The 17,606-nt window shown below is 43.5% G+C and overlaps 1 protein-coding gene across 4 annotated transcripts in view; it reads right to left on the bottom strand.

The window, feature by feature from the left end:
• The window catches only part of LOC124211211 (Cyclic nucleotide-gated ion channel subunit A), a 61,684-nt gene that overhangs the window by 4,095 nt on the left and 39,983 nt on the right, over positions 1–17,606 (bottom strand). For all 4 annotated transcript variants that reach the window (XM_069133573.1, XM_069133574.1, XM_069133572.1 and 1 more), the window contains 8 exons: positions 15,068–15,230; positions 10,749–10,897; positions 9,645–9,761; positions 9,366–9,546; positions 6,395–6,642; positions 5,456–5,611; positions 4,909–5,119; positions 4,482–4,670 (listed from right to left, as the gene is read on the bottom strand). In XM_069133573.1, the coding sequence (XP_068989674.1) occupies positions 4,482–4,670; positions 4,909–5,119; positions 5,456–5,611; positions 6,395–6,642; positions 9,366–9,546; positions 9,645–9,761; positions 10,749–10,897; positions 15,068–15,230 (1,414 nt within the window). The remainder of the gene's footprint in view (positions 1–4,481; positions 4,671–4,908; positions 5,120–5,455; positions 5,612–6,394; positions 6,643–9,365; positions 9,547–9,644; positions 9,762–10,748; positions 10,898–15,067; positions 15,231–17,606) is intronic.

Here is a 17,606-nt window from a genome sequence, read left to right on the forward strand (position 1 = left end):
AAGCTTCAGACTGCGGCAAGAGCAGGTAAAGGGCCAGTTGTGTAATTGATTATTCGATCTGATCGAATTAGCGTAAACTACAACAGAGGAGAAAAGCTTTTCGTTGCGCGAGTAACAAATTTTCGCGATGAAATTCCCATGCCGTAAGATTAGAGTTTTTGATTGCGATTTCTGGGCTGGATTACTCGTCGCTTAGCTAGTTCAGCGAGGCACGTCATTTGACAAGAGATCAATCTCTATCAACCTTAAACGAGTGTCTTACCCCACGAATCAATCATTCGAACGAAAGCAGTCTGGATTCCCGGTTTCAGATTACGACCCAAGGGCGCCTTCTTGATATTTTTTTGTTGTTGTATATATATAGGACGTACACAATCTACATCTTTTCGCGAAAAGAAAAAGACGGAAAGAAAAAAACATACTCCGTCAACGGCGTATGCTTTTAAGGGCGTAAAAGCGGGGGAGGACTAACGAGATAAGTGAAAAGTACGTTATTTATAAACAAATTCGTTGGATTATAAACGGAAGGTGACAATTCTGTGATGCGAAGAATATCTGTGGCAGGCTATGCGAGAGTTTTCCGATAATTCGTAGCAGCCCACCGCAAGTGAAGGAAGAGACGAGAGAGTAAATTTTTGAAATTTTATCACCGTGAGTGCTACTGGCCGGAATAAACTGCGCGTTTAAATGGGCTCGGTAGGTACCTACTTGCTGCATTTTACGCTATCTGCACGGTATTTGGTCTCATTTCTCGAAGCGAGATATGGAGTAGCGTCGTGAGTTCCCGGTAAATTTTCCATTTATTGCATGATAGCAGGAAATTTATTTCTTCGGAATGTAGGAGTTTTTGCGGGGGACCCTTGCGAGTCCCTTCGGCGTGAGCCTGTCACAGATCCTGAAATTTCTCCCTCTATCTCTCGCGAGCATGAACGGTACCGTGAACAAATTTTCGCAGCTTGTATTTCGTCCGTTATCATACAGCCGGAGATTTTCTATTTTCGAAAGAAAGCTCCTCTAGCAGGTTGTCTTTCTACTCTGTGCGAGAGACAAAGGAGTTAAATCCAAGACAAAGTTGCGCTTCGAAGAAATTGATGGTGTTGGTTACGATCATCTCACGATCGGTATAACAGAGGTGAATTCGAACGGTGTAACCATTTAGTGGTGAAATCGAGGTCCTTCCTTAATCCCTTTGATTATACTCAAAGGGCTCGATTATACGGAATACCGCTTCCATTATGCAAGCAGAAGAACACAACAGTCCTGAACCGAAACGCCCGAGTGATGCTTGCAAATTGTTCTTCCGCTATATCCTTGCTTATTGTTCGAAGTTGAAATTGCTTGTTGGCTGGAGGAAACGAAGCTGATTGTACGCCGTGTAATCCAACAACCAATTCACCGTACCATTTCACTACTCAAAGACCATTCGGAATTAACCAATTGTGAATGGTGAATAAGTGAATAAGTTCATTTGAATTTCACCGTGAGATACTTAACGCTAATTGTTGGGTAATCCAGACTTCCACAACAATATCGGCACGTATTGCACTCTTGCGCACTACACAGACGCGATAATTTCGTACACCCTTTGACCTACAAATTGGTCGAATTACCGTTTTGCTGCTTTAATTCACCAAAATTTGCAAAATTGTTGGAAACGTATATTACGTGTGGCAACTCGCAAAATGCGTTAGCAGTTCAGATCGAAGTGCGAAACTTTTACGAATTTTTGTAACCGGACTAAAATTGCGCACAAGAATTAAATTGACATTAATTTTCTAGTTCTTTCGTCTTTCGGGATATGATTGAAACGAAGATGAAAAAGACATAAAATCGAAAGCCAACATTTGATCGCCTTTGCGAAAGCGGAGCTTCCATTCGCCTCGCGTTCACTCACGTCCACCTTGCCGACTGATAGTAATCACAGTTTATCAATTAATAATTACGGGCGACCGACAACGTGGTCGTGAATTAACAAACAGCAGTATCGAACCCAAATCGGCGTCGCGTCATCGCTTTGCGTAACCTGAGCTTTATGTAAGTACCAGCTGTTAATAGTGTCTAATATCAGCGTAGCTCGAATTATCGCATGGATGAAAATTTAATTATTCCGATCGGCAAACGCAACGCCCTGCATGGGTTCAACACTACCTACAAATTCGAAACACTTCCAGACCACCGTACGGGAACTAAAGTGATATTAATTACATCATCCTTTCCCGAATCTCACGAGAAAATAAGCACCAGATTTCGTCAAGCAGGTCGTTCCTCCGATCCATCGGACAATAGCCTTGGTTAATGCTTACAGGTTTTAATTGTATCCTGCAGGGTATCGATTCGGTGGCCGAAACGAGTAGATTAGGCGATAGTTGGGGTTGTTTGCGCTCTTCGAATAATTTTTGGATAAATATCGCGAGCCGGCTGGTTCAGGGTGACGATGGAATTTTACTTGTTTACATTTGACCCTCGGCACTTGGTTGCGACGGCGGTCCTTTATTGATCCATCAATAAGAGCATCGATGAGCATTCATCGACGCATCCCTCGACTCGGTGGGGCGAGGGGATATTTTATCGGGATTTTCCAACCCACCCTTTATCACCCACTATCCGGAGGGAACTTGAACTTGTGGCATTTAATCGGTCTTTTCAACTCTCCGCAATGCAGCTTATGCGTGCATCACGAAATTGCGGGAACACTGTTTAAATTGATTTAGAACCGCGGCGGATATTTCATGGGAACTTTGATGCTGGACGTTTCTGTCCCGAAATACTTTCTTCCGATTAGCAAACCATCGTCAGATTTCACAGCTCGTAGCGTGAGAGGCGGGTCGCAAATCGTTTCTTGTATTACATATACGAACTCGACGACAGCTTCCCAAATCACATTTATTGACAGTGCGGTCCGAATTCCATAAATTATATCGTTCGAGCTTCGACGTCTTCGTCTGTTGGTAAGAGTAAATTGTCGTTTTGTATTCTAACGTTGACAAATATATGAGTAAAATCAATCGATCACTTTTCAGTACTGAAATCAAGTTCTTGGTCCGCAATTCAATGACAACCGTTTGTCTAATTTTCATTTTACCCAGTGTTATAATTACTCTTCCGCAAAATAGCTGTCATTCTAATGACAAACAAAATTTGAATAAAGATATTACAATTTGAATGGAAAATTTTGAAAATTTGACTGAAAATGTTCATTAAAAAACAGGAGCTTATTAAAATTTTCCCAATTTATACGATACAAAGAATTATTCTTTGAAAAGTGGCCGAACCTGTAAAACGCGAACTTTTTTAAAGTTCACACGTATTGATTCCCTTCTTTGGCTTTGATCGCGTGTTTCAAGGATGGCTGAAAATTGTGACTTGAACCGAGGAGATAGATTACACCCTTCGGAGGAAATGAACCTATTACAGGGAGAAAAAATTTCCTCGAATAATCAAAAATTTTTCTTACGAATACCCGATACGCGTTTAAACATTTGTGGCTATACCCCGCGAAATCACAGATTTCAACCAATGGAAAACTTGCCGTCTGCAAGCTAAATTCGTTCTGGTGATTCCGTATTATAACGAGGGGTTCGAAAAGCGCGGCCAAGATGACAGACAATCCGTTTCTACGGCTCTGGTTTCTTCGCGAGCTTCGACTAATTGGTGCTGTTATTTGCGAAAACGGCATACCGATGATCGATCGCGTCAGTATCTTTCATTATACACGATACGTAGACGCAATCAATCCATCAGGAAACGCGCGATTCGCGATGCTTCGTTCCCACTGATCCCGGTGTTTTCGTCCAAACTACAATAACTTTATACGATAGCCGGGCTACATCGTATCTGGGGTATTGAAACCCACTTTACGAATCTCGTTGCTATAGTAAACCTCCTCGTAAAACCCCTCGCTTCCAAATTCCCCTCCGAATGTCAAGATATCGACTTTTTACGGTTAGCCCGTTATTTCCGTCACTTTTTTTCAAACACTTCTTTTTCCACTTTTCTTTCCTTCAAGATTACCGTTATACTTATTCGACCCACTGCCTCGTAACTTGCAAAAACGCGATACCTGCTCGTCGTTTTTTATGCAATCGATTTGTGCCCATTTTCACCGAGATTCGTCGTTTGTATTTCATAATATTTATCTAAACTACAATTTCTCAACGAGCTGTCATCAGCCTAAACGTTACGACGAGTTTCCGATACATGTGCTAAAACATCCAATGAGCATGCTGTTTTTTTTGGAATCGACACTATTCAGACATGCAATCAATAAACGAAGGCGACAAGCGTTTGCAACGCCTGAAGGCAGTGTCGAAACGAAGATCTCGATTGATGCTCAAAGTTCTAAAGAGCAACAAAATGACAAAGAAAATTTATTAAAAGATTTCTATTACCTAATGACGTTCGATGCCCAGACAGTTGAGGTTTGGAAAATTGAATTAGATCGAAGATCGCTCGAGATATCCGAAGACTAGACATTAACTCACCAAGCCGGTCAATCTTGTCGGCGATGGAGTCCTTCGCTTGCTTGGCACCCTGGAAAACATCCTCGTCAAGAAGACCGTCTTTTCGAAGAAGTTGGCACCCTCGTTCCGTGAGGGAGTGTCTGGCATCCGGGTAATCAGCGAGGGCTTCCCAAAGGTCCCTTTTTGCGAGGCAAAACAGATCGGAGTAGCCTGGAGGGAAAGAATTTGTCCAAGATGGTTAGAAATGTGGGGGTAATCGGTAAGCTTTCGAGGACGACGTTAATGCTGCAGGTATAATACATGTGAGGCGGAAGACGTTCACGTGTACGTCCTGCAGGGAGGATTTAATGCCGATGCTGAGTAACAGCGTGCGCCGAGGTAGAAAGTAGATTCCCCGTTACGTGACGTACATTTTATGCCGCTGCACCAGCCAGAGAGATTTACTCACCCAATGATCTCACGTTCGCCGTTCTTCTGTTCCCCGTTCTATTACCGGCTATCTCGAGGACGCTCACTTCACCGAAGACACTTCCCGCCCCCAGAGTCGCTAGCACTGTTTTACCGTCGTCGGCCACCACTATCAGCCGCCCCCTCTTCACTATGTACATCTCCTTGCCCACGTCTCCCTTACGGCATATGTAATCCCCAGGGCTGAACACCTGCTCAAGGATTTTCAATGGAAACGCAAGAAACGTGTGTTACATTATACTGAAATAATAACCGCGTTCCCTTTCGACGAACAACGAAGGTATTCGTTTTTCAATAGCACTTTCAGACAAGCTTACAGCTACGTGTTACCAAGGGTTGCTTTTATTGGGATAATAATAATAAAATAATCATCGATCTCTTTCGTCGAGACACCCCGAGGATTATCCTTCTTCGCGACTTGGGAGCTGATAAGCGAAGGAACTTGTAATTGAAATAAATATAAAAATAAAGGTTGCAGCGATCGACGGACCCGAAATATGTGGGGTTGCTGAGTTTATTTAAATCACCTGAAGGCGAAGCTTGAGCACCAATTCTTCCAGCAATCCAGGCTCGCAGTCTTGGAATATTCGAACCTGCTTCAAGGTGTCCAGGTGAACGTGAATTGCAATTTCCGCTTTGAGCTTATCGGGAAGAGCTCCGAGTACTCGTTCCTCGTCCAGCGCCTGCAGGCACCGAAACAGGATGAAGAAATTTAGGTTTATGTCTTATTGCAGAACGTAGATGAACAGACTCAAGCCTGAGCCGGAGAAAAAGATTGGCTTGAAAAATCCGTGAATATGTTCTGTAATATTCGATAAGAAAATGGATCACGATCGCGGACGCTTAAGTCGCTCATCTTTTCCTCCATCGACGATTCAACGTTCCGTATTACGAAGGGAGCGGATAAGAAGTCTTTGAAAAAACTCTTACTGTTCGCGGAAGAAGAAAAAAAAAAAAAAAATCCATCGAACAAAGCTACTCGGAGTTTGAAAACGTTATACGGTTTACAGAGGATCGCGTACAAGACACGTTCGAAGATGAATCCGCTGCCCACTTGTCTGCTTCGTGAAATACCCACCGGACTCCGCTCGACGTAGTCTTACAAAAAGGGGGCAAGGATACCAAAGCGTAGGCGATGTTCGGGTGTCGAGCGTTTTATGAAAACTGCTGAAAAACTTATGGCGACGAATTTCCCCCGGTACCTACCTACGTTCATCCTCGTAGTCGCCTTCCGCCTCGCGGCGTGGTCGAGAGGCGCAAAATGTGAATTGTAGCGAAAAGCCTCCCTCGACTTTCGCTACTTTAAAAGCACTTCGACACGGCCCCGTTTGACATTTACTCAGCGACTCTCGTCCGCGTGTATCAGCTTACTTAACACTTTCGTGACAATGACCAATGTGCAATATTGTCGAGATGTGCTCGATTGTCGTCGGTGATTCACCCCGAAGGTATAATAAATTGCTCACCTGTTTGTTCGCCCAGGTGTAAGCGAACCACCTTATCACCCTGGCCTCCAGCTCCGTGGAAACCTTCCGAAATTGCATGTATTGCTTCACGCCGTCCATGCGGTTCTGAAATTCAACTCTAGCGACGTTCATGTTGCTTATCATGCTACCGATGTTTCCAACGATCGTTGCGAATATCAAAACTCCAGCTAGAAAGTCGGCGACGACGAAAAGGTACTCGGCGTCATTTTCCGGCTGCGGTGTTTCACCTGCGGCGGTAGAAATTTCGGTGAAAATCAACTTTGCATCACCAACGACGTACGGATTTGGTGAAATTTTCGAGTAGAAAAAAAAAAAGAAGAAGAAGAAGAAAACAAATTTCAACCAGTTTCTTAGATCGTTATATCGGTGTAGACATTCGGGGTTTATTAGGGTTTCCGGTCATGTGGGGAGTTGAAAAGAAATGAACGATAACCGATCACTTTCGTTTGCGTTCGCACGGTTATAGTCGTTTGTTCATGATGGAGATTCTACGGAATGAGTATAAAACCAACGCACGCCATAAAAAGTCGCGTTGCGTTTGCCGACCCTTTTTCCTTTACCCCTCGTGTCTGTGTTATATATATTCACGTTGAAGGAAGTTTACCGTGTGTTCCGCAGATACGGGAGAAGATGTAAGCACTTCGGTACATATTACAACCGTCTACCCAAAACGTTCCTCTGCCCCCGAAGTGGATATACGAAACCGCTATAAAACATATCGGACAAAAAAAAAGAAAAGCGGAAGACGAAGAAGAAAAAATACTGAACGCTGCTGAAGATTGAAGGTTCCGGCAAATTGATCCCGTCCGATATTTCTCTCTTCGGTAAATAGTCTACGGTGAAAGGTGGCAGCTGAGAAAACCAGCCCGAGTCACCCTTCGGAGATGAAAAGAATAAAGGTCGAGTCACGTCGTGATCATTTTCTCAAACAAGATAGCTGATTGAAGTATGACGGTGAAAGTCAGCAATATCAATTATAGTCCAAGTCTTTACGATACTCGTTACGGTTTCTCGATAAAGAGACGTGCGATCACATCGGCCACAATTATAACACGTATAAGAAAAGAGGAAGTTACCAGTTTCGAGAGAGAAATAATTATACTGGTTATAAGTCAACTAGAACGGGGACCGAATTTTTGCTTATATCGTTGACTTTCTTTTGCAAGCGTATGAAATTCAATGTTACACAAGATGACACTGATTTTCCGTTTTTTTTTTGTTTTTCTCTTTTTTAGAATTCCACACATACCTGCTGTTACCAGTGACGAGAAAAACTATTCGCGAAAGCCGTGTCGTGTTATGTTTCAGACTCCAGACCGACGCGACGGTCTGGAGTAACATTGGGGCTTTGTTTTGTGTTTCGTAAAAAGATACCCTAATACGCATTCTGCTACGAAGAATTTTTTTCCAAGAGAGGGAGAGAGAGAGAGAGAGAGAGAAAGAGGGGGACAGAGAAAGGCAGACGAAGTTTAATTGGTTTTCGTTATAGCTACTGCAGTCTCCGAGTTAGAATTATTACACAGAGTAAATCGTGTAATCTCAAACTTTGGAGATTTTGCTATCACAAGACAATTCGATTTGGCGGCTCGTTTAATACTCGCCGTGCACACGTACCTATCGGATATTGTACCTATGTATCCACCATTCCATCCGTCGGGAAACTCTTGTGTGTACTAGGTGTGTGTATATTTACGCACGTGGATGGATTCGTATGCCGAATGCTCGCCTATGGTTGTACCTACGTATGTATGCATGTAGCTGCCTGGGTCGACGAATCTATGTACAGAGCGGTTCCGATCCGCATTCCGCATGGCAACAGCTGGGTGTCAAACGCAATAAGGTACCGTTGTATTGTTTCGGTTCGAAGGGTCGGCGGCAATTTTCTTTACGGGCACATTTAGTTGGTGTTCTCCATCCCGAGTGAACGAACAACCCTCGCTAATTAATTCAAGGTTTTCCACCGTCGGGATTTCCGTGATTCTCCAAAGAATCGTAGACCGGTCGAAAAGGGGTCGTTATAAAAATTACCATTTCACACGCGGTGAGCCTGACGAATCTCTCCTTAGCGATTTATCCCCCACCATTCGGGTATTCCAACTTGGCGTGGGCACTTCAAACTTCTATAATTTTCGTATACGAGGTAGGGACGCAGGTACCTACAGGCTCCTAATTTTAAAGAGGATGTAGTCCTCTTCCTTCCTTTGCTCTGATTTTCATACCATATTATAGTTGAAAACTCTTTCAACGACCATTATTCCTGAGCTACTCGACTTTAAAACCAATTTACCACGGTTTCGAATGTCGTTCTTGCACCTAACAACGTGTACATGGTTCGTTTGTCTCGATCAATCTCATAGAAATTTTTCACCGCACGTAATACCAACAGCACGGATTTTTTATCAAACCTTGCGCGTCCACGGGTCAGAATTTTATTCATTTCCTCTTAATCCAATTCCGAGAATTTTGAAACCTGAGATTATATTCTATTTTCAATCAAGCTCGTCGCGATTCACCGCTTCTGTGCTCCCGTTGCCGCATCGGTTCGATCAAACACTCTGTCCCCGGTTTTATTCATGCAAAAAAAAAAAAGTGGGACTGAACGAAGTACGCACGCAGCGCTGTATCAACGAAAGCGAATATTCTCCTTTGCTTGCTCTCGCTGCTGACGTTCGTTATTATTTTCCCCTCTTCAACTAAGGATAAACAATTTCTTCCCCCCATTCTGTAACCAGAAATTACCTAGCAGATAACCTACGGTTAGAATTAGACGAGTGCGTTAGGTATCCCGAGTTTCAAAGTTACGTACACGCACAAGAGTCGCTCGGAGCATTGGTAAGGATTGTAAGGCACTTAAACGGGGGTTAAAGGCTAGATAAAGATTCTACGCGCGGCTTCTGCAGATACCGTAAGAACTAGTCGTTGGAATACAGCCAGACTCTCGAGTACTCACCAATTGTTGTCAGGGTAAGTGTGCTCCAGTAGAAGCTGTAGATATATTGTCGGGCGAGAGAGGCGTTCCTGGCTCCATTCAGGTTGTAAACCCAATTGTCGGAGCCAAATCCCACCACGTAGCTGATCGCAAAGTACAGACATGCATTCCAGTGGATGAGGACTAGGATGGCGAGAACCACCTGTAACAAGGGAACCAGAACCCGTTCACACCCTCCGACATCGATTCTTCATCCTCGGCTCCTCTCCGTCCTCGATTTATCCGCGTAGCCGCACCTACCTTGCATATCCTAAAGGCATTCGGGTATCCGGTTCGGGTTTCAGTCTTTTCGAAGTATTGCCACATTCGGGACAACTTCAGTAATCGATTGGTCCTTACGATCACGGGACACGGTACCTGAAACACATTGATACGATGCCTTGACTCGATGGAGATTTGAACACGCGTTCAGCGGATGAACTTGCCCCGATTTCGGTCTCAATTCCCCGAGTAACTTTTCAAACAAATATACTTGAACGCGTCAACTTTCCATCGCGGTATTTCAACACGGCAACGCCTTTTCTCCCCAATTTCCTTCTTCTTTCGCGGTAACAATCTCAGGCTGCACAGTTCTGTAAAAAGTGCGACCCTTGATTTATGGGTGCGTTCCCTGCGAAGCTGAACGAGAGAAGCGAGAGAAGGGAGAAATGGTACTTTAACAACGACAAATTAGATTCCCGGACAAAAAGCTTGTCTTGACGTCTGAAGGATATTCGTGGCTCGCCGTGATATAAACGGTTTGCTGCTGTTCATCCGCTTATCGGAAAACTCTGCATTTATCAGAGCCGGTATTTGACTCAGCTCCGGGTGAACAAGACGAAGCAGCGTCGTGATTTAATTAAGTTTAGGAGCCAATGTTACTCGACCCAGTGACAATTGATGTTCGAGCAACATGACCTACAACCATCGACGTAAGTGTGCCCATCCACCCGGTGCCTAACCCTCTTATCGATCTTCTTGTACGATTTTCTATTGCAGCAGCATATCCCACGATTCTGATCTCAAGGCACCTGGCCGCGTAGTCGGTCGAATCGAGACAACTGCCAGATGTCTCGATAAAATCAAGCTTTTTGTGCTAGAGTCGTGTCAGAAGCAGAGATCCACCCTCCACGTTATCGGGTGACTGCGGCAGTGTTATTGCCTCGAGGGTTTCGCGACCCGAAATATAATAATGCTCCTTTGAAATAATATATCGATGGCTACCCAGCGTTCGTAGAATTCCCCGATTTTCTCTTTGCAGCTTCGTCAATGTCCCGGGACCATCGGCATTAAGGACGTTACGAGGAGTTTCTAATGCCGATAACACGAGAGGGCAGAAAAGGATATACTCTGGCAAATGGTTACCTGCACTTGGCAGGAGCTTGGACTCCACCAAAAGTAGGCGAGATCCGTGGGAAAAATAGCGAGGAAATCCAGCCGCCATCTAGCAGTCTTGAAGTAATGCTGTCTGAGCCGTTTCGCATCCCTTACCATCAATCCCTGCTCCAGGTACCCTGAAAGAAATAAAAATTATCACACCAGAGCTCGCAAGTCTCCCGCTTCTGCCCCCAGTCGTAAAGCCTCTCGAGATTCCTTTCCTCAGTTGGATATGGATCGCTGCACGTATCCATCTCGCACGGTTCTGAACCCCAATTAAGACCCTTACGTGCAGGCTTAAGCCGTACTCGCGGTCACTCTCCTTGATGCCTCGAGTGGTCATCCAGCTATCATACATATTGATGGATTGGAGTTCCGCAAACAAACGAGATACCAACTGTAATCCAGCCAAGAGGCGGTATGGATTCGGAGCTAACAGGTTTCCACCTCGTTCAGCGTCTCTGGAATTCTATCAGTTGCAGGTAACCCAACCTGCGGAAATGATATCCGGTATGCGCGAGGGTTGCTTAACTGGTTGATTGACTGTTTAAGGTTACAAAATTGTGCAGAAATTTTGAAATCGTGATTATGACAAAAAGCCGAACTTTCGACGCTTGTCCAAGTTTCTTTTCGCCTTTGACATTAATCTCTTTCCTGTAAGTGCCTTTGGTGTGTGTTATAATTTATATGTATGTGTGTGAAAAGTCGGGCTTCTTCGAAATACAATTTCGGATATTGGTTCCGCAAGAACTTTGACCCAATAACTGCAGACGATTTCGTCGGCCATTCGTCGTTGTGCAAATAATGCGAATACCGAACATTTGCCACACCCCGACGAGTGACGGAAAGAGCTTAAAAAAAAAAAAAAAAAAAGTGGAAAAAAAGCGTTTCGAATGAAAAATATTCCAAATCAGACAAATCGATCGGCTCACCGAGCAATCCCAGGAGCAGCATTCAAAATAGAATTTCATTTCATTCCATCTTTTTTACCCTTCGTCTCCGAAAGCGAAGCCACTCTGCCGAGAATCGAGCCGATTTAAGTTTCGCAGTTCCCGAGGGACGCGTCGAAGACCCCAACTGTTCTCTTCCGCCCATGTTACATGCATATTTCCTGAAGAATTTCCAGCTACGAATGAGGGGGAGGAAAAATGAGTTCCCGGCTACCTTAAAACCGGGCGCCAGCCGCCTGTCTAACCTTTTCTTGTCCGTCTCCGTCATCCCGTGCAATATTTCGTTAGTTTAAGGACACACGTGTTGCCCGGTGAACACGAACCCTCCGGGACGTCGGGTCGGGTCAAAGATCCAATAAAGGAAAATACAGTAATAACGGGGATAGAAACGTCTGTCATTGGTGGAAAAAAACGGAACAACCCGGCTCCGGGACTCGGCTGCGTTTCATTATCTATTATGAATAATTGTTTGCTCAAAAGCAATTAGCCAAGACGATAGTGAGAATAGCAATTACACCACCGGTCGCCCCTTTCATCGCGCCCTCAGAGCCTCGCCCTGGGACGACGTCGAGGTGGAGGAGAATCTATTAGATTGACGGATTAAACGCTGTTTGAATTCGCGACATTTGCAGACCGCTGTTGCTGTTGCCGTTGCGAAGGGCAGTCGCTGTAACTTGGTCGATTGTCATGGCGAATATACGGTAAACCGCGTTAAGAACGCGTCGAGAAAATTGATAGCGTTGATCGATCTTCGGAGAGTCTCAGCGCGTGTACGTGTGTGCGTGCGTGTGTGTGTGCAAGTCAAATTACCTACCAACTCCCTTGAGCTCAAGACGTAATTCCGCCAGCTCGCTACTTCACGTCTGCATGTACTCAACTTTGTTACTTATTGATCACTACACAGGAGAAAACGTTGTACAGTATACTCTGCGCATTAGCGATCGTCGAAGTAATTAAGAAACAATACAATTAGGGTAAACGCAGAGCCTTTCATGACACCCGGGGGAAAATTGGTCGGTAATTGTTCTTGCATGCAACGTTTTGTCGTCCGTCCAGACTGACCTCGGTGTCTCGCTCCTACTCGAACACGCGATCAATTGCGATTATAGGCAAGTCCCGTTTCGTCGCGGCATCAGGGACCATTGCATTTTTTCCGAAGATACTCTCGATCGCAATATGCAAGACTACATATTTTAAACAGAGCCTGATTTTCTCAGATGTTTGATAACTTTTCCTGTGCTGTAACTGTTGTAACGGTACGGATTTACCGAAACTCTCGGGACCGGCAGCCCTTTTGCTTTCTAGTGTAGATCGTTCTTGGTCCCATTGGCTCAACCTAATCCACGTGGCTGACCCAGACTTCCGCGATAATGGGATGGAGAAGGACAGCGCAGACCTTGAGTCTCCTTGAAAGTTAGGTTGAACTCGTTGAGAATCGAGAGTGTTTAGGCTTACTTCGAGGCGGGTTGGCGGAAGTTGTGTTTTAATCGGCAAAAAATAACACCTTCAAATCGACCACTGAAACTTCGGGCATATCTCCTTTCCCCGAATGTATAATATGAAACGGGGTTTTTCTCTCTTCTCGAATTTCAGAATATATAAAAATTAAGAGAAATGGGGAATCTCTTTTTCCAAGAAGTCGAGATACCCGCATTCGTACGTGGAAAAAGAAAGTCTCTTCCGGCCTCTGGTATGTGACAAAAAAATTTCTGAAACGCAATTTCCGTCTCAACCACTGCGACCTCCGTTGGTGAACCGAAACTTTCGACTTTTTGAGCAAATGCTTGCTTTGGCTTTATGTAAAAACGCCTCATTTTGGCTGCTGTAATTTACTACTGAACAACCATGCCGAGAATTTTCGAAGTTATTCGAATATATTTTTATTCGCTCTCGCTACAATATAACACGTTATTTTTTCATCAAACTTGTTTAAAATACTCTGTAAAAGTTTAAGCCCGTTTTCTTTTTTCTTTGCGAATTTTGACGTACGAAATTCCTTGTTCCGATTTATAAAATATCAGATTCAACGCGCAAGAATGATTTTATAACAGACAAATTTGGAGCGAAAATTTTCACCAGTTTTTTAAAGACAGACGTATTTTTTCTTACAACTTTTTAACTGCCCTTTCTTCTTCGCACAGACCTACCCGACGCTCGCTTAGTTCATCTCTAAATTACCTCCGAGTTACCCAATTTTCCCGGTAATTTATTTTCACGCCGCAGAAGGACAATTGCTACAAGCCCCGCAATTTCAGCCACTTCACTTTCACCGTCACGTGACGTCGCGTCTTCTTGATTCTGCAATTCATACCTACAAAATCTTCTTCGATCGCAGGAGGACTCCGACGACTACGGATATAACGATAGGTTCCAGTTGATAGATTTTTCTTCTTAGGCAGAAGAAATTTACAAGCGATTCGTGAAAGAGCCGTGAACACTTCCGTGCCTGTGAATTCGGTTTGGGTAGTAAAATTTGGGCTTGAAAACAAACGAGGTTATTAAGCGAGTGAGGGGGTCCTTTCATGCAAAAATTTTCCTTATACCAAATAAAAGGCAAATAAAATTTTCCAATTTTCTTTCTCTTCTTCTTCTTTTCACCTGAAAATTTTCGCGTCCCGAATCTGACGCTCGAGTTAATGACTACATTACATCTCAACCCGTTCATATCTAAGAACAAATCGAACAGTAAATGTAAAATCAAATTCAATTTAGACGATGACGAAGAATTATTAATGTAATTTTGCAAACTACATTTTTATTGCTATTCAATTCTTCCTCATGGTTATAAGGCGAGTATTTTCGACGAGTCCTGAACGAACCAAAGACAAGTGAATGTAAAAAGTAAAGTATATGGTACACATGTATTGTGTACCGACGGAGACAGTGAGGGAGAGTAAAATAATTAAAGTACGTAGATTCGCGAGAAAGGACATGGCAATGGGAGATGAAAGGCATCGATTTATCCTCAGGAATCGAGACCATATTTCGTGCCGATTGTGCGGGGTGTCGAGCTTCTGCACTGATTGTTAATTTTCAATACTCTCCGCGGAGCCCTTGAATTTTAATTGAACGGTATTATTGTAAATGGCGACCCACGCCGCCACCGCAGTCCTTAAATTTTATCTGAACAGGACACTCGTGTAATGAAAATAGGGGCATGACAAATCCGTGCGATCATATAACAAGGCAAAAGCATGGGTGTATAGAGTGGTGGAAAATTTATACGTACACGTTGATATGATATACATATACGTATATATTTTAAGTCGAGCTAAACACGCAGTCAACTGTAAGGCAGAAATTAACGAGCCTCGAGGCCAGGGCTTAGAATCGCAGTGACATTAATTAGATAATTACCTTCGTGAGCGTGAACGATAATATCCAGAAGGTAAATGGCATCGCAGACGTAGTCTAGGAGGTACCAAACTCCGGGGACGGCGTTGTTCAACTCCCAGAAAACAGCGCGACCAACGACGAACACCAGATTGTAAAGTACCGCAAGCGAAACGACCAGCAGCCACTGTAATAACCAATCGATATTGTTCCATCATTCTGTGAGAGAGGCTTGGGCTTCTCCTCGGAGGATTGTACAATTGTACAAGAGGGCAGTGAATTCTCCGAGGGTAATTTGTCACTGAAAATTGTCACGAAAAGCCATAGAGTCGAACATATTCCCGATCATACATTTTCATATCAAATAAATGTTTTCGTATTATACCGATGAAAAGTCACAACTTTCAGTGATCAAAAATTATCTCATCAGCGTGAACGCATATAAATAAGTTTTTATTTCTCCTCGAGTTTTAGGGTTTAACGGAACGAATGTGCCAAATGAACATTTTTTTTCTCTCGGATATCCAACAGCTGTTGCATTCATCCCTTACACAGTTCGCACGATTCAGATATTACACAGATGAAAAAATACCAACAACGCGGTCCAATTTTTTATCGAGACTGATGTTCCGAATTTTTTATTTTTCATTGTTCCTTACCGTCGATCAAACTCATGCCTGTATATTGATCGAGAATCGAATCCAGCAGCTGTACGCCGCTACAGGAGCAGCGAAGCTCCGGTTCGCGGTTGATTTTCAATGTACCTATTCTGGAGGTGGTGCAAAATTGACGTGAATAGGGAAAGCCGGTGTTAATATTTATCTGAAAACCTTTTCCCTCCGACCATGGCTATTTGTTTACTCATTTACCCGACCAGCTGTAATCAATCACTTTGCGGGGGCAGAGGAATTAGGCACCCGTCAAGTGCGTGCGTACAGCTGACGAGAAGCAAAAATTAACGAATAGCCAGTTGATCGTAGAATTTCCTTGCGATATCCTCTCGTTATTCCTCGCAAAGCGGTGCTGGTCCAATTCGCGAAAATCCCGTCCCTCGTAACTTGACAACTTTCGAGAATTTCGCTCCCACACAGCTCCCGCAGTCAGCCACATAATCGATAATCTCAGTAACCTACAAAAGAAGCTTCTACGAGGGGCGAAAATCGAAAATCCTTTAGCAATGCCCAGAGGGGTTCTTCCTGACTTATGGGACGGATTTGGTGCCACGTCCACGTTCCGACCCGAGAGCCGTCAAACCGATTTTTAGCCCAAAGCAGCAATAAGATGATATTGAAGTTTGTTTACCGCTGGGAGATCGAGAGAGCTCAATATCAACGGATCCAAGTACACGAGCCACGCTTTCGAGCTCGGGCTTCAATTTATAAAGGTGCAAGCTGAATGCCGGAACCGTTCAACAAAGTGTTGCAAAAACTCCGAGAGTACCACCGGGTAGCTCGACTCGAGCCATCTGTCATCGGTCATCATTCATCGTCGGTTTCTGGATCCTTGTGAAACCTCGAGTGAAATGCTCGTTCAAATTATCCACGCGGTTGTTTTCCGCGAGGAAAAAAAAAATACGTTTTTTGTAATCTAGATAGGATTGTTTTCCGGGAACTTAGTGTAATTCTCACTCATCTCGAGATTTACAATTTCAGAAATGCGAAAAGTTTGTAAAGGTGAAAAATTTATTCGATCCAAATTACATCGAGTTCACTGCAGTATCTATATCTTACAGGTATGGACTATACTTCACACCACTGAAATTACTCTCGCCCTTAATAAGATCTACTTACGATATTCAAAGTAAATTTACGCGAAGTTAGGAATAGACTTTGCACCCCTTCAGATCTAAAGAGGAGACTGGATCGCGTTATCTTGCCTCGTAAATAAATCAAATTCAAACGTTAAACCAAAATTCAGGTATTCCAACCTGAAGCCTTTCTTGCTTCACTAAATGTACCAAAAACACCTCACCGTATAATGGCAAAAGATTATTGTATGTATGAGTTCTTAGGAGCCTCTACGGGAGAAGATGTATATCAATTTTCGTTGAATTAATCACAAGTATAAAACTTTAACGAATCGTCAAATTGAAACTGGATACGATGCGCGCCAATGTAAGCTCCGTGCGTTATTTTTACCAGAAGTTAATTGAGATACTTGGCGTTCTGATTGATTGGCAACGGTTCAAATCTTGTAAAGAAAGCTTCAGCGGATGAATCAATAGTCAAGAATCTCGATTCTTCTCTAATTGGAGAGCGTGAATTTTTCTGTAGGAAAATGAAGGCAAATCGATTCGTGCAATCTTATCTGATACGACAATATTGAAAAGAATACCTAAATAAGAAACGAGAAGAGTTCTCCGCAATTTAATTCAAAGTACCTCGCGTCACATAATTTAATACGTACCACAATTTCATTCGAAGCGCCCTCCGTTAAAAATCAATTATCTCGTTATTATCAACCACGCAGATTTGTTTGATGTCAACGATGACGTAGCGATAATTTCCGGATCAAGACGTCTCGATAAATAGTTTAAAACCCGTCAAGACGTTCGTGCAAGGAA

Source organism: Neodiprion pinetum, chromosome 2, assembly GCF_021155775.2.
Source record: "Neodiprion pinetum isolate iyNeoPine1 chromosome 2, iyNeoPine1.2, whole genome shotgun sequence".
NCBI classification, from domain to species: Eukaryota; Metazoa; Arthropoda; class Insecta; order Hymenoptera; family Diprionidae; genus Neodiprion; species Neodiprion pinetum.